Source organism: Strix uralensis, chromosome 4 (genome assembly GCF_047716275.1).
Source record: "Strix uralensis isolate ZFMK-TIS-50842 chromosome 4, bStrUra1, whole genome shotgun sequence".
Lineage (NCBI taxonomy): Eukaryota > Metazoa > Chordata > Aves > Strigiformes > Strigidae > Strix > Strix uralensis.
Window position 1 is genome coordinate 108,689,620 of NC_133975.1, and position 18,788 is coordinate 108,708,407.

The following is an 18,788-nucleotide window of genomic DNA, read 5'->3' on the forward strand; positions in this document are numbered from 1 at the left end:
GTATTTTGCTTGACATGGTTCATACTATTGGAGAAATCTTTAGTGCTTGTGGTTACTTCAATACCTATTCTTAAGAAGAGCTGACTTGTGAGTTACAACTGTGGTACAAAAATGAAAAGAGAAATTTAGGAGTGGTTTACTGTCTTCAGTCTTAAACTGGCAAGCCAGGCTCATAAATTGGGCTGAAAATAACTAAGATGTTACCTGTATGCAATTACCAAGATAAGTACTAGGAGTAGCATAGAGGAGTATTTAGTGTCAAATTTCTTGGAAATTATTTTGCTTTTTATTCTTGAAGCTGTAAGATAGCCACATCCACTTAACTGGAGGACTATACTCAAAAGAAGTGCAAGAGCTAAGAGGCTTTATGGTGGAATAAGAAGTAGAAGGCAGGCAGTAGGTAGCTCTCTTCATTTCTTCAAAAATGCAAGTTTTTCTAGAAGCAAGACACATAAGCACTTCTGCCAACTTTGTTCAAGGCTAGGTTTAGACAGTTACCTTCTATTAGTTCCACTTGAAAGCACAAGCTTTTAAGATGCATTTTGCCGATACAGCTAGCAATTGCTGTGGAAATTATATTCAACTTTCCTGTCAGGAGCTTAGCATTTGTGGTTATCGCTCATGAAACTGAACCTGTTATAAACCCATCTTTTGCTTTCTGTATGAAAAAATGAAAAATATCAAGCCTTCTTGCCTAACGAATTTGAATAATTTCCATTGTTTTCAGCTTGCTCTCAGACAGCAGTCCCATAGAAGACACAGTCAAAGAAGGAATCAAAGCAAGTGAGTGGTGGAAGGCGGCTTTATTTCACTAAATGTAAAGAAACTAAAATAAAGATTACTGAGAAACTATGAAGGAGTATTTGTTTTAAAACCAAATCCAGCTGTTTCCCCTCTGTGTTCAAATAAACTATATAGCCACACTAAAGAAACACTGAATCAAACTCCCTAGCATCCATTACAGCATAAAGACAGTAATTATATACAGCAGGAAGGCTTTTAACAGATGAAGTAAAAGCTTTAGCTACCTACAAAAAGTAAAGCTGCAGGAAGGGGCTACATTCTTACCCTGAGATGCTGGGAAACAGGGAGCACTTGCTAAAGAATAAATTCCCTTGTGAAATGTTTCAGAGTGGTCTCCCTTCCTCCACTCTCCAGGGGTAGCTGTTCTATGTAGAAGAATTAGTGTGTGTGTATATATCCACACGGGTTGTGAACTGCTGCATTACAACGCCATCCCCCTACACACCTCTGATCTTGCAAAAGGCATTTTTAGTAAGTCCAAGCTTGTAGTCCATTTCTCTACCTCTCAGAGAGCAGAGGCATTCAGTCCTTTCTCCTCTTTTTGCTCTCATGCTCATGTTCTTTAGGGCGGCTGCTATCTGAGGGCCGTTTAGAACCACCGTGTTGCTTAGCTTCTTCCAGAAACTTGTCCAAACCAAATGGATCCTCCTCAAATTGAACTGGTCCGTCTCTACCCCTCCCTCTGGTGTTACGATCTGAGTTAGAAAACTCTTTGTCAGGAACAAACCTGCAGGAGAAGAGGTGATACTCAGTTGACTGTAACTTCATAATACTAATTAATATTTCTTAACTTCATTTTCTTACCTATTGGTCTTTATTCGAGCCTCCAGATCATCACCATACATGTCCTTATCCACATTTTTACTTGGCCTGTAGATGTTTTGGGCCATATCCTTGCCACTTCTCCAAGGCTGGTCATAAACATTATAAATTTCATCCTCTCCTCCAGCAAAGCCACTGTCCATACCCTGTGAAGAACAACACAAATGAGTCTGCAAAACTTCAGCTGGTTTATTTTAACATCAATACACACTGATGTCACACAGATACACAAAGATGGTATTGTGTGATTTAATACCAATTTCAAATGAGTTCAAGCACTTCAACAAGTGTATGAGTGGCTTTGGGTCTGGGATTAAGTCCAGAGAACGTGACACAACCATTACAAGTCTTATTGAGGACGCTCCTACTCTTCCAGAAAGCAACACGAAGGATTACAGGCCATTCATATTACAGAATAATGGATCATTTCAGTCTGCCCTGCAAGTACAGCTGTCTATAATAGCCAAATACAACCATACAGAAATGTATATTATTCAGAATTTCTGGAAAACATTTAAGCTGACTGATACAAATCATACAGGCTTATGTAAACTGTGAAAGTAGAAATGAAGTGCCTGCTTTTTCACTTTTGATTCATCAGCTTTCCCTTCTGCCTGCAAGTCTTTCATTGGAGACATGAAAAAGAATGATTGACAAACTGCAGGTCTATTCAGGGACTTTCTGAAGCCTAATCTACTTTTTCATCTCTGAATAGTATTAAGTTCAGGGAAAATAAATGTTGCTGTTAACTATTTATATCTTCAGAAGGATTTTTAACATAAGCAATAATGGGAATAGAAAGTATTTACTTGCTTCTCTCTGCGCAGATTTCTCTTATTCAGTCAGTACATTTGTACAAAAGAGGAAAATTAGGACAGTGCAGCTTGAGGCAAAATAGCTTCTTTCTCCCCACTTCCCAGTAAGAAAAACCACAACAAAAACACTTTAATCCAGTTATAGGTTCAAAATATTCCATTTCTGTTGCATCAGCTATGGATAAAGGAGGTAACAGTTTCCTAAGCAGTTGAGACTTCTTTCATGCATCCGCACCAGCCATGAGAACAGGGTCCCTTTAGTATTCTAGCCACACCCACTAAGGAAGGATGAACATGTTCTCATAGAAAGCTACACAGCTGTGAAAAGGTATTTTTACCTTGCTCTGGTTGAACAGCCTCTGGTCATACTGGATTTCATTGGATGGCCTGGGGTTGGGTACCCCGAGTGCAATAACTTCACTGATATCTCTGTTCTCGTTTCTCTGCAGCTTTGACCTGAATTAAAAATTTCAAGTTTTATTAGGTCAGTAAACCGTATTTGTTGACATGGTCAGCTGCAACCTGATCCTGTATTAGTTGCTAACAATTTGCATCAGGAGCCAGATTTTGACTGTTGTCCTTCCTTACTAGATAGCATTTAAAATTTGTCTCCTGGCAAAGGAAACATTTGGCAAAGTTATGTTCAGCTGGGCATGACATTTAAATTTGCTTTCCACTATCTGCAATTTACATCAAACTGACTTGGTCTAAAATGTCATAGGTATTTTTTGCAAGAACCAGTGTAATTATATTCTGGGGAGGCCAGGCAATCTAATTTTAAGATATTGGAGATCTTAAGCCTCCAGAAACCATTTGTGCTCAGAAATCTTACTGGCTTGGGCAAACAAGATACTTCAGCCTACACTCATAAATCTAAGCTTACTTCAAATGAACAGCTTCAAGAAACAAAGCCACTAATGATACTCTGGTCTCACTGAAGTTACAGGATCCAGGTTTCAACCTTTACTGTAAACACGTTAATTAAATCTGAATATACTCAAGTTCTGCTAAAGAAAAACCCACCCAAAACCACCAACCCCCTCCCCTCCTCCATTCACCTGGAAAATTCTAAATTTAGAAGAGAGTACTGCAGTACACTAACAAGTAATACCATTTCATGCAATGAATGAACAGTGCTTCATAGCAGTGAATATCTCCACAAGGTAAAATTCAGGCACTCACATCAAGCAAAAGGAAGCCCAGTGTGATAGTTTTGCTAGTGGGGAAGCCAGTGCCAGTACAGGAATAAAGCAACTTTCTTCTGTGACTCACCTTTTGTCAGGGGCTGCCCTGGAAAGATTTCTGTCATGCTGTCTCTCTTTGCGCCGGTCATGTCTGATTTCATCTCTCTCTCTAGCTTCTCCGTCCTCTGAACAAATGCAAGATTGCTCATTATAGACAAGTATTTGAAGTTTGAATTAACTATGCCACAGACACATGCACAGCAAGTCAATTCAGTATTCTTTTACAGAAGTGACCCTTAGCACTTTTTAGTGTTACAGTTTAAACAAACTGAACACATGGAAAACCGCAGCATTCTTACGCCACATGCAATTAACTGTCCTTGACAAGACAGTTAAAGCAGACATATCCAACAACTATGTCTTCTCAGCTTTGAAGAGCTTAGAATACTTGTCCATCTAGGAATTAATATCCTAAAACACCTACAGATCATACTTTTATCTCTTAAGTGTAAAAATACTGTTCAAACACACAGGCATGTAAGTGCTTTGAATAACATTCTGTGTCTCAGTATCAGAGAATCACTCAGGTTGGAAGGGAGTCTCTAGTTCAACCTCCTGCTGAATTCAAACCAGGTTGCTCAGGTCTCTGCCCACTCAGGCAGGGAAAACCTCCAAGGACAGAGATTGCCAGCCTCCCTGGCCAACCTGTTCCACTGCTGTTCTCACGGTGAAATTTTTTTTCCTCACATGTAGTTGGAACCTCCTAAACACCTCAAGTGTTGACCACTGTCTCATTCTTCCACTGTGCAACTCAGTGAAGAGCTCTGATGATCTCCTTACAAATACAGGAGGCTCCCCAAAGCCACATCCTCTCCCGGCAGAACAACCTTCACTTTCTCAGCATCTCCTGACTAGGCAGGTACTCTAGCCCCCTAACCATTTTGATGGCCCTCCACTGAACTCATTCCAGTTTATCAATGACTGTCTTGTACCTGGGGGCCCATAACTACACACATATTCCAGATGCAGTGTAAGAAGTCACCAGTAAAACTATGTGATTTACTTCCCTTGATCTACTAGTTACATTCCTGCAGATTCAGCTTAGTATGCCCTTAGCATTACCGCTGCCAGGGCATGCTGCTGGCTTACATTTAGCATACTGTCCACTCGGACTCCCAGGTCCTTTTCAACAGAGCAGCTCTCCAGCCAGCCAGTCCCCAGCCTGTTAGAAAAAGGCTAGTCCTTCCCAGCTGCAGGATTTGGCATTGTATGACCATAACCTCCACCTCTTCAAGAGATTAACTGCTCTAAATTCGGCATCTTGATCTCTGAAGTGCCATTTCAATCAAAACATAAGACTTGGTTATGATTTAGTTAGCAGGTTTTGGGCCTACTGGCCCACAGAACTACAGTTCTGCAAGACCAGTTATAACAGTGGAAGAGACAGAATACTGCATTTACCATCTTTGAAAACTTAAAGGTGGTTTAGTTCTTGTAAACAAAGTTGATCTTCATCGGCAACAAACCTTTTCTAAAGGAAAAAGTTACTTTAGAACAGTCCATGAAAGCCATTACTTGCACTGATCCATTAACAACTCTTAAATTCTCAACAATGTCCTAAACCTATATACACTGACATACTGCTGTGAGGTTCAAATCCTGATCCCACCAAGGAAAGAGATGAAGAACAGATATCATGCTTAGAAATTACAGTTGATATTTAGGTATTCTAAGTTCTCTTTTTTCAAACCCATACTTCAGAGAGTGCTAAAAAACACCACTGCATCTTAATAACAAACAAATGTACCTTTTTCAACATGGGTTTTGATCCCTGCTCTTCTCTCCCTGGCTTTCTGAGCCATTTCTCGGAGCTTTTCCTCATGTTTCTCCTTTTCTTTCTGAGCCATCTTTCTCTCCACCTGGGCACGCATCTCTACTGCCTCACGAGCCTGCACACGTAAGACACAGTTAAAAAGACAGGAAGCTAGTACCTGGGATGCAAGCAGATCTTCTGTCATGGACTAATCCATGGAAGTTCAAAGACATACAGCCACAGCAGTTAGAACTGAGAAACAAGACCCATGACCTCCAATAATTTAACCTACATTGAGCCACCGATTCAAAGATACTGGGGCTAAGACCTTATGTCTTATGTTAGTCGAGAAACAGGACAGATCAAAAAGCTATAGCCTATTCACAGCTGATTTTTCTAAGAAAATAAATGTACAAAGAAGATAAAACCACATGGAACAAAACAGTTTAAACAGCCACCTGACCTTTCTGTCAGCTATATACAGAGCCTCAGCAAGCTTGGCAAAGTTTTCATTAATATGAACAGTCTGCAATCCTCTGCCATCTGCAGCCAGACGCTTATCTAATGGAATGGTGTAACCCTACAGTGGAAACAGAGAGGCAGTTAATCACAGAAACTAACATTCTTTGTAATAACAAACATTATTACATTTATTGTGTAAGAGAACAAAAACACATGCAAAACTCACAGCCCATCATTAATACGCCTCAATGGATCTCCTTTATACCATACTTCAAATTCATAGCAGGTAACTCAGCTTCACTGCAATTCCACACTCTCCCCAAATCCGCACCACAATTTCCCTTCAAGGTACATCTTTGTACAAATGACAGTTTTTGACTGATAATGTCCACTCTTTGCTTTGTGTTAAGAACTACAGAGAATAACTTTCCTAGTCTCTAAGCTGTTTTACCATTTATGCTTAAAAATTGTTTTCCCTAAACTGTTTTCATACCTGTTAAGAGGTTAGCTGATTCAAAATGAGAAAGTAAGGGGCAAGGCTGCCAGCAAGAGACTAAATGCTAATTTTGCTTTCAAAAACTGAAACGAAAAATTATTTATAGATGATATTTTAAGATTCTTTAGTGAGCTCTACAAAATTTTTGCTTTGGTTTTAGCATCTGTAACCTAAAATTTGATCTACTAATTAGCATCAGTCCCAGTTATACAGCTGTGTTGGGGTAGAAAAAAAATAACATCCAAACATGCAGCTTTTCCTTCCTCCATTTGAAGAGGCTGCCTCACGACAACAGCTTGGTAAGCTTCAGAACGAATAAACCAGTTACTGCAGCAAATTATAAATTCTCCCTTTTCTCTGAACATACACTTACTGGGTGATAAAAGTCAAAGGGACAGGACATACCTACTCAAACAAGGAATAAAAATAGCCAAGCTAACCAGTGATGAAAATTAATTAGTGCAAGAATGCACCACAGAGAACTTTCCAGAAATTTGGACTGCAGTATTAAAAAGAAACACACTTAGTTTTCTATGAATTACCCCTCCCTTTTTCAGTTTAGACAGCTTTACTTTGTGAGTTCCAGAGACTTTGGTTTCAGATTCCACACACATGATGGGGATTTTAAGTAATGTCATTTTTTCCTCTCAAAATGCATAATCTTTGCCATGAAATAATATATTCTCTCTCAGTTCTACATTCCTATCAATTTGGCAACCCTTATATGCCAAAGAGAGAAAAAACGATGTACAATCATGTGTTCTCCATGCTACAAGCAGCCAGTTTCCCTAACTCTAGAGGTTTCAAACTAGTATTATTGAAGCTTAAATAATTCACAGAAGTCTCCCAGTAGGGTGAAACATTAGGAAGATGAATTTATGACAACTTAATTACCTTTGCATTTTTCCAGTTTGAAATGCATGGAGGAATCTTCCACTCTTGCTGCTCTTTCACAGTCATCTGATTTAAAAGAAGTAAAGTCATCTTTAGATTTATAGCAAAAGGAAATACTGTTTTCTTTCTCAAAGGCAGCTATGAAACTATGGAAATAGAGTACAAAGTTCAGGACACTGCTACAAAAAAACCTAACTCTTCTTCACAGCAATAAGATGTTCATTTCTGCACCATACCTTTGCCAACACTGAATAAAGTCACAACAGCTTTTCAGCCGTCGTCTTAAACTTTCATCACACAGGCTGAAACTCACAGCCAGCTTGTTAATCTTTGCACATCTAATGGCAGTTTGAGTTGTAGGAAACTGATAAACCACCACTACACTCATCTCTCAAAATCTAGAGAGATCTATTAAGCTAATCCTTAATAACACAAGTTAGTGTTATTAAGGATTAGTTTAATAGCATTGTCTGAAAGCAGCATCAGTGTACCAAGGCGAAAGCCTCAGTCAACTCATCCATGCCATGAACAAATCCAGCAATGCGGCCCTGCATAAAGTATGAGAAATCTACTCAACCTCTGACAAGGTACATAGGAAGAGACCTACTTTCAGAACTGCACTGGGCACCAAGTTTATCACTTAACATCACATCAAAAAAACAGTAAGGAAAAGGTGCACAGAAATGAACTAGATCGAAGTAGAATTTGTGAACCCATGTATCTAGAATTCAAAACTGAGAACAGCTATGGCATTTCATACCTTTCTACTAGGAGAGTGCATTACAGGTGCTGGAGGAGAAGGTGGTCCACGTGGAATCTTCTTGTTAATTCTGAACAATTAAGAAAACAATGATAATCAGCATGTTGTAGGGAAATACACTTCAGAATCTTCTATTTGCCATGAAGAAGTTTTGAATAGTTACTTGAATCTTGGAGGCTCCATAGGATCCTTCTGCATTTCCACCATCCGAATAACTCTCTGTTTTGCTCCAGAGTTGAAGGCAACACCTTGCTGAGATGGTGTGTACCTGAATAAAAACAATCAAAGCGCTCAGTACTCTGCACACAGCTAGATATTCCTTGCCCGCCTCCATTTTTACTCAGTTCACTGCTCTAGCTGCATTTTGATTTTATCCACACCAGTTTAAGACTTCTCCAACTGTGAACACCAGGAGCAGGTAACTGCACAGAGGATACTGGACTGAATGCAGGGAATCAATTACACCACACAAAATGCATCTTCCCAGGGCTATATTCTCCTGTTTCAACCTAGATTCTAAGTAGAAGAAACAAACTAACAGAGTACACAAAGCATATCACAACACTCTTTACCTATGTCTGTGAATCCCTGGTGCCTATTTACTGGTTATTAAGAACCTCTTCACATACTTTTTTTCAGAATTCACCTCAGGCCAATTCTAACACTGCCATGGAATTTTTCTATGTTTGCAGCAGAAAGTCTTCATAAATGAGAATCAGCCTCCTAGTAATTCCCATTCTTTTGAATAGCTCATTTTATATGAGGGAGGAACTCTGTTACATGCCTTGTCTTGAAACTCTCAGGAAAGACTCTGTTTTCAGGACAGCATCATTAATAATGCTCCCTGATAGATCTATATTTAGTTGCTAAAACAATAACCCCTCCACAAAGTGCCACAACTCATGACATGTTAAGACATACTTCAACACACTTCAAACTAGGTTGTTATTATCAGTGGGTTAATTCAAAATACATAAGCCAGTTTCATACTACTTCTGGAAGAACAGAATTTAAGAGGAATTTGTTCTCAGAAATTCAAGGAACGTCCCCATTTTAACTGATTTTTATACATAACACCACCTTACACACACACCAGCACTACGTACCGAATGTACTGTGCAGGAGCTAGCTTGTCAGCTGCTCGAACTGGCATGGCTGCTGCAACTTTTTGGGAGACCGATTTCTCTAAGGCTGCTCTTGTCTTCTCTGTTATCTGAAGACAAAAATACCACAGCATGCATCTCATCACATGTGCAAGACGTACAACATACTACTGATAACTAGGCACATCAGTGCATATAATACCTCTCTAATTGCCTCCTCGTCTGGTCTTTGCAGTTCAGGATCATCCACATTCATGACCTCTTTTGGCACAAGATCTGTGTATTTGCTGTAAATAACCTGGAAGACAGTATATCTTATTATTAGTGCTGGCAAACAGAAATAAATGTATATATATCAAAGGAAATGTTTCAGGCCTAGATTATACTTTAGGTACTAATTAAAACTTGCATATAACTCTAAGTACATTACAGTTACACATTCTTCAATGACTCCCATAGAAGAATATACTCTGGACACCGTTCTACAGATTGAATAATCAAAGAAAATAATTTGATTAAATATAATTATGAAAATCACTCTCAGAGCTGGGATTAGAACACCAGTTTCCTGCTTCCCTTTCCTACTCTTCTCCTTTTTCAGGGTCCCCAAGACAGACAAAAATATCCACATTTGTACTTCTGTTTTCAAGTATTACTGAAGAATTTGATACAAGACTTTTTCAGCATCTAGATTTTTAAAATTTCATTATGTTTGCTATTTTCTTGAAAAAATAAATGCTTGAGAAATCTATTCTTGACACTTTCCCTTATATAGGTACTTCAATCTTCATACAACATGCAGCTAGCTGTCAGTAGCTTTAAGCCCCAATTGTAAATACAGGGAAAGAACAGTCAGTGGCTACAGGGAGAAATGTACTGTATTGTATTAATGCTTCACACTTGTCCAACAAAATAACATCAGAAAGTCTTAGTCCAAAGGGCTAAAAGTCATTACAACTATTATTTCAAGTTCATTATAAAGTGGATGTCCAACTATAAAACTGACCTTTAGCCTCAGCATTAATTTGTCACACAAGAGCCATTTACTGCTTCTCAGCCTTCACTCCTAAAATTTTAATCCTTTGAATTAGTATCTATAATAACCTAGCTTCTCAGATGCTGAATGAAGGACATCTGAAGAGCAGTGTTCCTCTAAGGTAATTAACTCTAAGTCCAAGTGTCTTGCTGCATGAAGAACAAAGTACCCTGAAAGAGCTCAGAGTATCCCAGAAGACAAAAAAGAAAATAAAAGTCGAAGAGGTGCTCTAAAAACTACAGTACACTTGAGGTACAAATGAGCTATGTGAACTATTTAAACCCTAAAGTATTGCATGCAAATGGCAAGCTGCATTAAAGTCCATAATATAGATTAAATTAGCCTGAAAATACAAAAATTTGTCTCCATCAAAAACTTGATACACATGCTCTAATTGGAGCCCTTTTTTTGAGGTGATGTAGACAGGCACATAAAGATGTTGCACTGTGTTATTTTTCGAGATGTGTACCTTATTTTAACAGTAATATTGAGACATTTTATTAATCTAAGAGGAGACTTGGACTGTTTGAATCTGTAGTATGTCCATCCACTAAAATTTTTCATCTACAAAATTTAAAAGGAAGCATCAACATGTTTCAGATACTTAATTTTGATTGCTACTGAAAAGCAGAATCTCCTTCTAGACAGAAACTAAACGCTGAATTTTTAGTACAGCTACATGATTCCTTCTCTGGCTTTAACAGGCAGCAATTAGAAATCTGCATGCCACTGCCATCATGAAAAGAACAATCTTACCTAACTAGTTGTGTAAGATACTGTAGCTCATGGTAGGATTTAGACATCAATCACAGAGTTTCACAAGACACCTGACAGACACCAAGTGCCTTGACAGAAATTTCTTAATTTGTAACAGGTAAATCCCCCCTCAACATATTTCTATATATCCAGAGCAGCCCTGTGCAGTGCTCATCAATCCTATGTGTAAATGAAGCTACCATCAAGCATTGTGGAATGAATTCCTTCCTTGTCAAACAATGGTTTCTCCATATGAAGCATATAACATTTTAGAAGTCATTAAAATTAACTGGTTGTAAGCCTGGCACACACACCAGAGAAAAAAAACGGTGATAAGATCTCGAACCAACAAGAGGCAACTCTACCACAAAGGCAAATACATTATGAAGAAAGAACACTTTTGATTATTTCCGTTACATTCGTGTTCTCTTGACCTGTTCCATTGCTGTGACAGGAGTTCCGTCAATCACAGAACTACTCTCCTTGTAAATGTTTCAATTGAATTCACAAACTTGAGAAAAAACTGTAGGGTAAGATTTGTCGTTCTTTTTTTTCCTCCTTTATCACCTAAGCCACAGCCTTGGGCCACCAAGAAGAAATCCAATGCCTGCACATAAAAATCATCCTTGACAGGAAAAAGTAATGGACCTAATTGTTCCATTCCTTCATTTCACCCTCTCTTCCATCTTAATAAAAACACAGTAAGCAAATATATGTCCTTATTTTCCTAACAAAGGGACAGAGCATCAGTCTCACCAAAATTTATCAATTACTGAGGCATTATTTTAGCCTGGCTTTTAGCAATGTGAGTAGAGAAAATACTGGAAGAATCTATAGCAGCACAAGAGCTAAACACACAGCTAATGCTGGAAATCCTTCATCTAGACAACCAGACGGAACTCCATCCTCAGACCCATAAGGTCATGCATCCAGGTTTGTCAACATTATCCAGCATTTCATGTCTAGCAGACTTTCTGCCAGCCCCAGACAGGAGGCTTATCAGACTCTCTCATTTATGTCAGCATTTTTCAAAGAAAATTCTCTGAAGCAACTATTTTTTAAATATGTAAGGGAACAGATGCAAGAGAGATGAACCACTGCAACAGTAGAAACTGCTGACAAGCCATCTAGACACAGGGTCTGGGTGATGGAACTGCGGCCTCTACAAGAAGTCAGAATACTAAATTCAACTTCAAAAAAAATCCATAAACTGTAGCAAAAACAAAATTTGCTTCTTAACTCTGACCAAACAAGTAGCTTACAGAATAGGATCAGAAACTCCCTCTCATTTTTGGCAGGCTGCAAAGTATCTGTTTCTCTTAGCAATAAGTATTAAGATTGAAGAAATATTTGAATTACAACTGCAGCTCTCAGGATAATTAAACTTCTGTATGTAATCCTACTAACACTGTACTATCAGAAGTTCTCTCTTACAAAAAATATTCCACATTATTCAACTCAACACAGATCACTGAAGAACTACTCCCTGTGACAACTCTGCCGATACTTTCTCCCTCCTGCAAAACAGATCAAGCAATAGTAGTTCTGTTACTTCCAGTGAAATTGTTTCAAATATCTAATTTTCCCCCACTTTTACTCCCCCTCAAATCACAATACTTAATCTTTAGTCTCAGCATTTACATCCAGCTGCATGCAATCAGAATCAAGATGACCCAGAAGGCAGAGCTTAGGGTTAGGAAACCCTAATTCTAGTTCTACAGAGCCCAGTTTTAGAAAAGCCACGCATCTCTTTCATCCTGGCAAGTATGGTTACAAAATGAGAACATTACTGCTTCACGAATCAAATATGACAAATGTTAACAGCTTTAATTTAACTTTACCTGTTCTAAGTATTTCCCTAACTCCTTATTTTCCAAGTAAGGTACAGTGAAAGATTAGTCATTTCTGCCTAAAGCCTACTATTGTTTCTAGTTCTTTTTCAAATATACTTAGATCCCAATCTGAATAGTTCTATTATATGCAAGTTAAATCCTACAGGTAGGTAAAGATGTATTTGACAAGTTGTAAAAATGAGGTTTTAACGACACAATTTTTTTCTCTTCCTATTTGCCCTACAGCTTCCCTGAAATCAGTATGATTATTGCTTCTTGTCTACTTATCTACTCCAACTTGTTTTTTATGCTTTGGGATAAGTCAAATTTCTATTTAGAATCAAGTACTTAGTATCAAGTATCAAATATTTGCTCACAAAATTCTTGAAGTGTAATTAGTATTTTAGCACCTTCCTCTTGACAAATAATTCAAGACACTACATGAAGTCTGACAGAACCCCAGTGAAAGTCCCCTCAAAAATATTGCCACTGCTGCTGTTACTGTTTAGTCTGACTACTTTCTACTACATAACAGCATGGAATCTGATTTGCACTTGTTTTTTTCAAAGGTACTGCAGTAATTTATGATGCACAGTATGAGGACACTTTTGACACTCAGAATATTAGTTAAATGTAAAATCCTATTGGCATTACCTTTCTGCAGCTTTGGCAACTGTAGGATCAATTTAAAGCAACAAAAATTTATCTGTTGAAAAAGAAGGACTTCCCCTGAGACTGTCAGAATGTTCACCCTATTTTTTTGTTTGAGAGGTAAAGTTCACCTTCTGTTTTTCTGTTTAGATAAGTTTTCCCCCTTTCTCATTTGCAGTAAGACATGGAGCATATTACATACCCATAAGCTTTTCAATGCATCCTTAATTAAAGCAGGAGAAGTAAAATTATTTTGAAAACAACTATTTGTATCTATTAGCTAAAACACCCTTGGCAGTTAACACTCTTTTAAGATATTCTTTGGGTTACCCTATTTTTTACAGGAGATGCTTGCTATAAGCAGCAAGCTGGTCATACACTTGGTCATGCCTCAGCAGTTTTCAGCCCCCAACACCTGCTTAAAGAAAGTTTTAATGTAGTTCATTTTGTTACATTTGAGGAGGCAAACATAAATACTCCTCAAATTGGACTTAGGAGACCCAAGTACCTGGTCTCCTCAATACTAGTTAGGACTTCCAAGACAAAGTGTCATCTCTTTGTTTTTAAAAAGGCTACTGTATACACAAAGTTGAAGTTGGTTCCCATTTAACTCGATGAGAACCTTGCCATCATTGAACTTCACAGAAAAAATTCTGGTTAATAACCACCGGCAATACTTTCTGTTGCAATTAAAAGGGGGGGGGGGAAGTGCCCAACCACATTGAAAACAGCCAAAAGCGTCAAATGTTAAATTAGTAAGACAAAGGTATAGTATCCTGAAAGCTGAACTGTGTTACCTGGTTGGTTTTGGGGTGGTTTTTTGTGGGTTTTTCTTCTCTTAAAAAAGGCTGCCTGTGATCAGGCCTGTTTTCAGTTTCTTGCCTTCACTGGCAAGCTCTCTAATGAAAGCTGCTAACCTATCAAGGAAGTTTTGTGTAGAGACTCTCACCATTTTTGCCTTAACTTTTAATTACGTAACAGAGAAGATCAAACAGTGATCCCAGTCAAAATGCTCATGTCTGTCTGACATTATTGCAGTTCTTAAAATTTAAGAAAACAGGACACAATCCTGGCTAATGCCAGACCAATGAGTTTAAGTATATGCAATGTGTACATACAACTTTTCCAGGTATACATGCCAATCTACATAGCTGAAGAAATATTACCTTGTCCTTTGATTGTCCTTGTCGAGCAATTGCATCATATTTTATCTTTCCTTCCGCATCCACCTGAACAGCCAAAGCATTGGACATTTTCTTCTTTCGGCCCATATCCAATGGATACTGGGCAACATGAATTTCTGGGAAAGCACCCCCATCTCCAAAATCCTATACAAAACAGTAAAGTAGTGAATGACTGAAAGACAAAAACAAGGTATAACATTTGCATGGGTGGGAAACAGAGTGAAAGAGTGGATTGATTTTAACAGAACAAAACATTGCCAGAATGCTCAATTAACTTTATTATTTTTGCTGTAAGAGAGCAATGGACTATAGAACATACACTTACTAAAAGAAAAGACACTGAATTGCATAGACAGCTTGCAGTAATTATTTCCTGCACAGATGCTTTATTAAATGCTGAACTTACATAAAAATGTTCTCCTTTAGAAAACCACTGGAACTGTTGTTTGAAGACACCTGCTCTAGCACTAATGGATCACCATAGTACAGTGTTGGACCCATCTTTATAAAAATGGGACTCAAACATCAATGAGGACAAAGCTGCTACTAGCTCATGAAATTATGGTATTTAGGAACAATGCAGGATCATACATGTAATACTGTATCAAAACCTCAAAAGCATGCCTTGTCGCAAGAGCACTGGCTTGTGACTCATCAGAGCACATCTCAGATGTTATTGTCAAGTACCACTTCAAAATCTGCAATGTTTTGTGGTTCACAGTGAGAAACTGTACTAAAAGTTTTGTAATCAGAGCTATGTATCTGTATTTTCCCTTCTACTTTTTAACATTTCCAGTTGAAATTATGTTAAACTGGCAAAGATTACAGCTAAATACACACAACACTGTCTATAACCCTTTTGCCAGTAACATACTCAAACAATGAATATCTGACAAATTTTTAAGTTGCTTCTAACTCTAACAATTTTCTGCCCCAACAGCTGCTATCTTCTGTTACGCTAAGAACAGAATACACTTGAGTGTTCTCTTCTCTGATATACACGTGTTCAGTTACTCCAGCTGTAATCTAGAATGTGTATTTAACAAATAATGACAGAGGAACAATACAGATGTCTTTCTCAGAGGATCCTTGCATTCACAAACTGTAAACTGAAAGGACCATAGACCTATTTCCATATTACAACACAACAATCTCCGAAGGGAAAAGTCATTATAACATCCTGTTTACCACCAAATGTTTCAAGCAATCTGGTGAAGTAGAACAACTTCCCCCAACCCAAGAATATATCGAGCTGTCTGGATGGAAATGCTGCACATGGCAAGGTTTTGCACAATTCTGTGCTACACTCAAAGATGTTCAAAGCTTCTTTCTACTCCAGAAAAGATACTTTTTTTTTCCCCCCATTAGCAGACACATTACTGCAATGCAAATTAAATATCTACCTCTAGCACCCGTGGTATCCATCCTTTCCGGTAACCATATGGGGGAGGTTCCCTTCGTGATGAAACTAGAGCAGTCTGCCTAGATCTTTGAGCTCTGGCTCTTTCTTCTAGTTCTAGCTGGTCTTGAGACAGCTGGGTTGGAGCTGGTAAAAAACTGCACATCCATAAACAGCCACCAAAAAGAAAGACATAAAAAGTTAATACAGGTAATTTCACTCAATGATGCTCAACTATGGTTGTGTCTACTACTAAATCATTACTTTCTCTATGTCACTCTATACAGATTAAGAAACAATTTATGAAACAAGTATTGCACTCATAAACCTGAGGGAAGTAACTTCTGAGATTATAGGGGCAAAAGCAATGGGCGCTTTCTCAACATTCTGGAAAATTCCGATAAAAAATGACGTTAAATTCATCCACATTCACATCATGTTTGAACAGGAGTGTGACCATGCCCATTCTGTAACAGTAATGTCATGGACCACTGTGTGTTCTTTCCACAACTATGGAGCAGAAAAAGAAAATATGTCCCTAGTCCCAAGGACCACCCCCCCTCCCCTTCTCTCAAGACAAACGTTCACGAAGAGATCCGTCAACAACCTCCCCCCTTAACGTAAGCTACCTCTCGGCCAAAGCCAAGAAGTCGAACCCCAGTTTCTTGACTTCCCATTTTTTCAGCTCCTCTAGACTACGGAGGCTTTTTACACGTTTATTAAGGAAGTGTCCACCTCCGAGAAAGTTGGCATTCCAGGGCAGCCACTGAAGCTGCGCTCCTGAGCCTTGCGAGAAGGCAGTAGCTTGTAACAAAGACTTCTCGCCCTCAATCGCGGTAAAGACACCTCGGCAAAACCTCCACGGATCCGATCACCTCCAGCCGAGGCGGAGGAGCTCCTTCTTCCCGTAGAAAACACACGAAGAAGGCAGAGCCCTGAGCCAACAGCAGCGCCAAACACCCCGTCCCGCCAGTGCAGGACAAAGCAGGGCAGGGCAGCTCCCCCAGGCCCGATGCGCCCTCACCGCCCTCCCTCCAGCCGCGGCCCGGCCTCCTCACCGGCCGCCGGGGCCACTGCCCAGGAGAGGCCGCGGCGCTGCAGCGCGCTCCCCGAGCGCGGCCTCTCTCGCCGGCCAGAGCCTCGCACAGCGGCCGGGAAGCCGCAGGCAGGCCGGGAACAACAATCACCCGAACCGAGACAGACGGGACCAGTCAAACCCACCTAGTAAGCGCCATCTTGCCGCCTACCGTCGTCTTCTCGGGAGCCAGGCCGCGGGGGAAGGGGCGGTGACAGAAACTGCGCATGCGCCCCGCCCCGCGTCCCTGGGAATTGTAGTCTGGGTGACGTCACGCCCGGCGCGCCCGTGCGCACGCGACCAGGCCGCAAGGCATCTTGGGGGATGTCGTTTTTCCTCCGTCTTTCCGAGGGGCGCCGCGGCCTTTAGGGCATTTGCCTCCCCAGGGCCGACTCAGGGCGCACGGGGTTGTGGAGGACAGCTCCGGCCGTGCGGGACGGCCTCAAGGTCGCTGCGAGGTGTGGGTGGCAGCAGGCCGCAGCCTCCCTCGGGCCTGGCAGCCGGCCGGGCTACATGGTGCCCGCGGGCCTGGGCCCGGGCCCCCACCTGCCCCGTCTGAGGGTCACAGTCTAACGAACCCCTCCCAGGCAACAGGCACGGTGTCTCCCGTAGTGCGTGTCTGTCCCGTTTGGATACTTCACCAAGGCGTTGCTGGCTTCAGCAAACTTGGCCAGAGGAGATGAACCCAATGGAAATGGTTCAATCCCAGCGGGGCTGTACCAGAAAAGCAAGAGCAATACAGATTAGTTAGGCACAATTGGAAGAAAAAGGCAGGGAGCTCAGTCCAGTATCTCTTTTTTTTTCCTTTTTTAGCCAGATATCCTGACTATTCAGGTAGTTTCCAACAAGTTCAGTAATGTTATGGTTCATCTAGCTGAAGGTGTCCAAGTAAAAAGCAGAAAATACAGAACAAATGGTTTGGAATAAAATTTCTTATTCTGGTATCTGCTACTTAGATATCATTGAATTGGAACATGAGAGAGAAGGGAAGAAGAGCGATTAAAAGTGTTGTAAAAATATATTGATTTAAAATAAAAACTTGTGTATTAAATGCCAGGAGTTGTACTGCCTATGTTTAATGGGCATCCATATGTTACATAGAAATTTTTTTTAAGCCAAGAGAAGCACTCTTTAGAGTATAGTTAAAATGTGGAATAGGGAAAAATACTTCTCAGGGAGTTGTAGTAGAGGGGAACTAGGTGGAGCTTTACATGGGCAAGTTGCTATTTATATTGAAGTGGCAGTATATAGTAGCATATAAAAACAAATTTAGTTATTAATTAAGTAATTATTAATTATTAATTAATAATTTAGTTATTAAGTAACTGCTATCATTATATTAGCATCTAGTGAATCAAAGGGAGAAGAGTCCCATTGTGCTAGGCATGGTTTATCTAGAAGAGAAATAGGAGCTGGCCAGAGAAGAAAAGGGTAGAATGATTAAGAAAGAAACAGTTTTTGTTATAAAAATACCCGCATCATACTGTAAGAGGCAGGAATACTATAAGGCAGACTAAATGTCATTTTGTCTGTTTTACCATCATCTAATCTGCAGGGCAGACTAGTCCTGCAGACTAAATTAATCTGCTACAATTTCTAGGATGGAGGAGATTTGGAGGAAGGTAAGGACAATACTGTTGCAGTCCTTCTATGCCAAAACTCTTCACATCTCCAGTGGGAATCAGACTTTGGTGCTGCATTG

At 39.8% G+C, this 18,788-nt stretch overlaps 1 protein-coding gene across 1 annotated transcript; it reads right to left on the minus strand.

The window, feature by feature from the left end:
• Window positions 1–784: 784 nt before the first annotated feature.
• On the minus strand, window positions 785–17,385 carry SNW1 (SNW domain containing 1). Its single transcript, XM_074868506.1, has 14 exons — window positions 17,233–17,385; window positions 16,016–16,169; window positions 14,595–14,756; window positions 9,356–9,451; window positions 9,157–9,263; window positions 8,214–8,318; window positions 8,051–8,120; window positions 7,291–7,356; window positions 5,902–6,018; window positions 5,433–5,574; window positions 3,714–3,810; window positions 2,780–2,897; window positions 1,609–1,772; window positions 785–1,531 (listed from the first exon to the last, which is right to left on the minus strand). Exons 1-14 carry the CDS (start codon window positions 17,313–17,315, stop codon window positions 1,327–1,329), a joined length of 1,686 nt encoding a protein of 561 aa, XP_074724607.1. The 5' UTR covers window positions 17,316–17,385; the 3' UTR covers window positions 785–1,326.
• Between the last annotated feature and the right edge of the window lie 1,403 nt (window positions 17,386–18,788).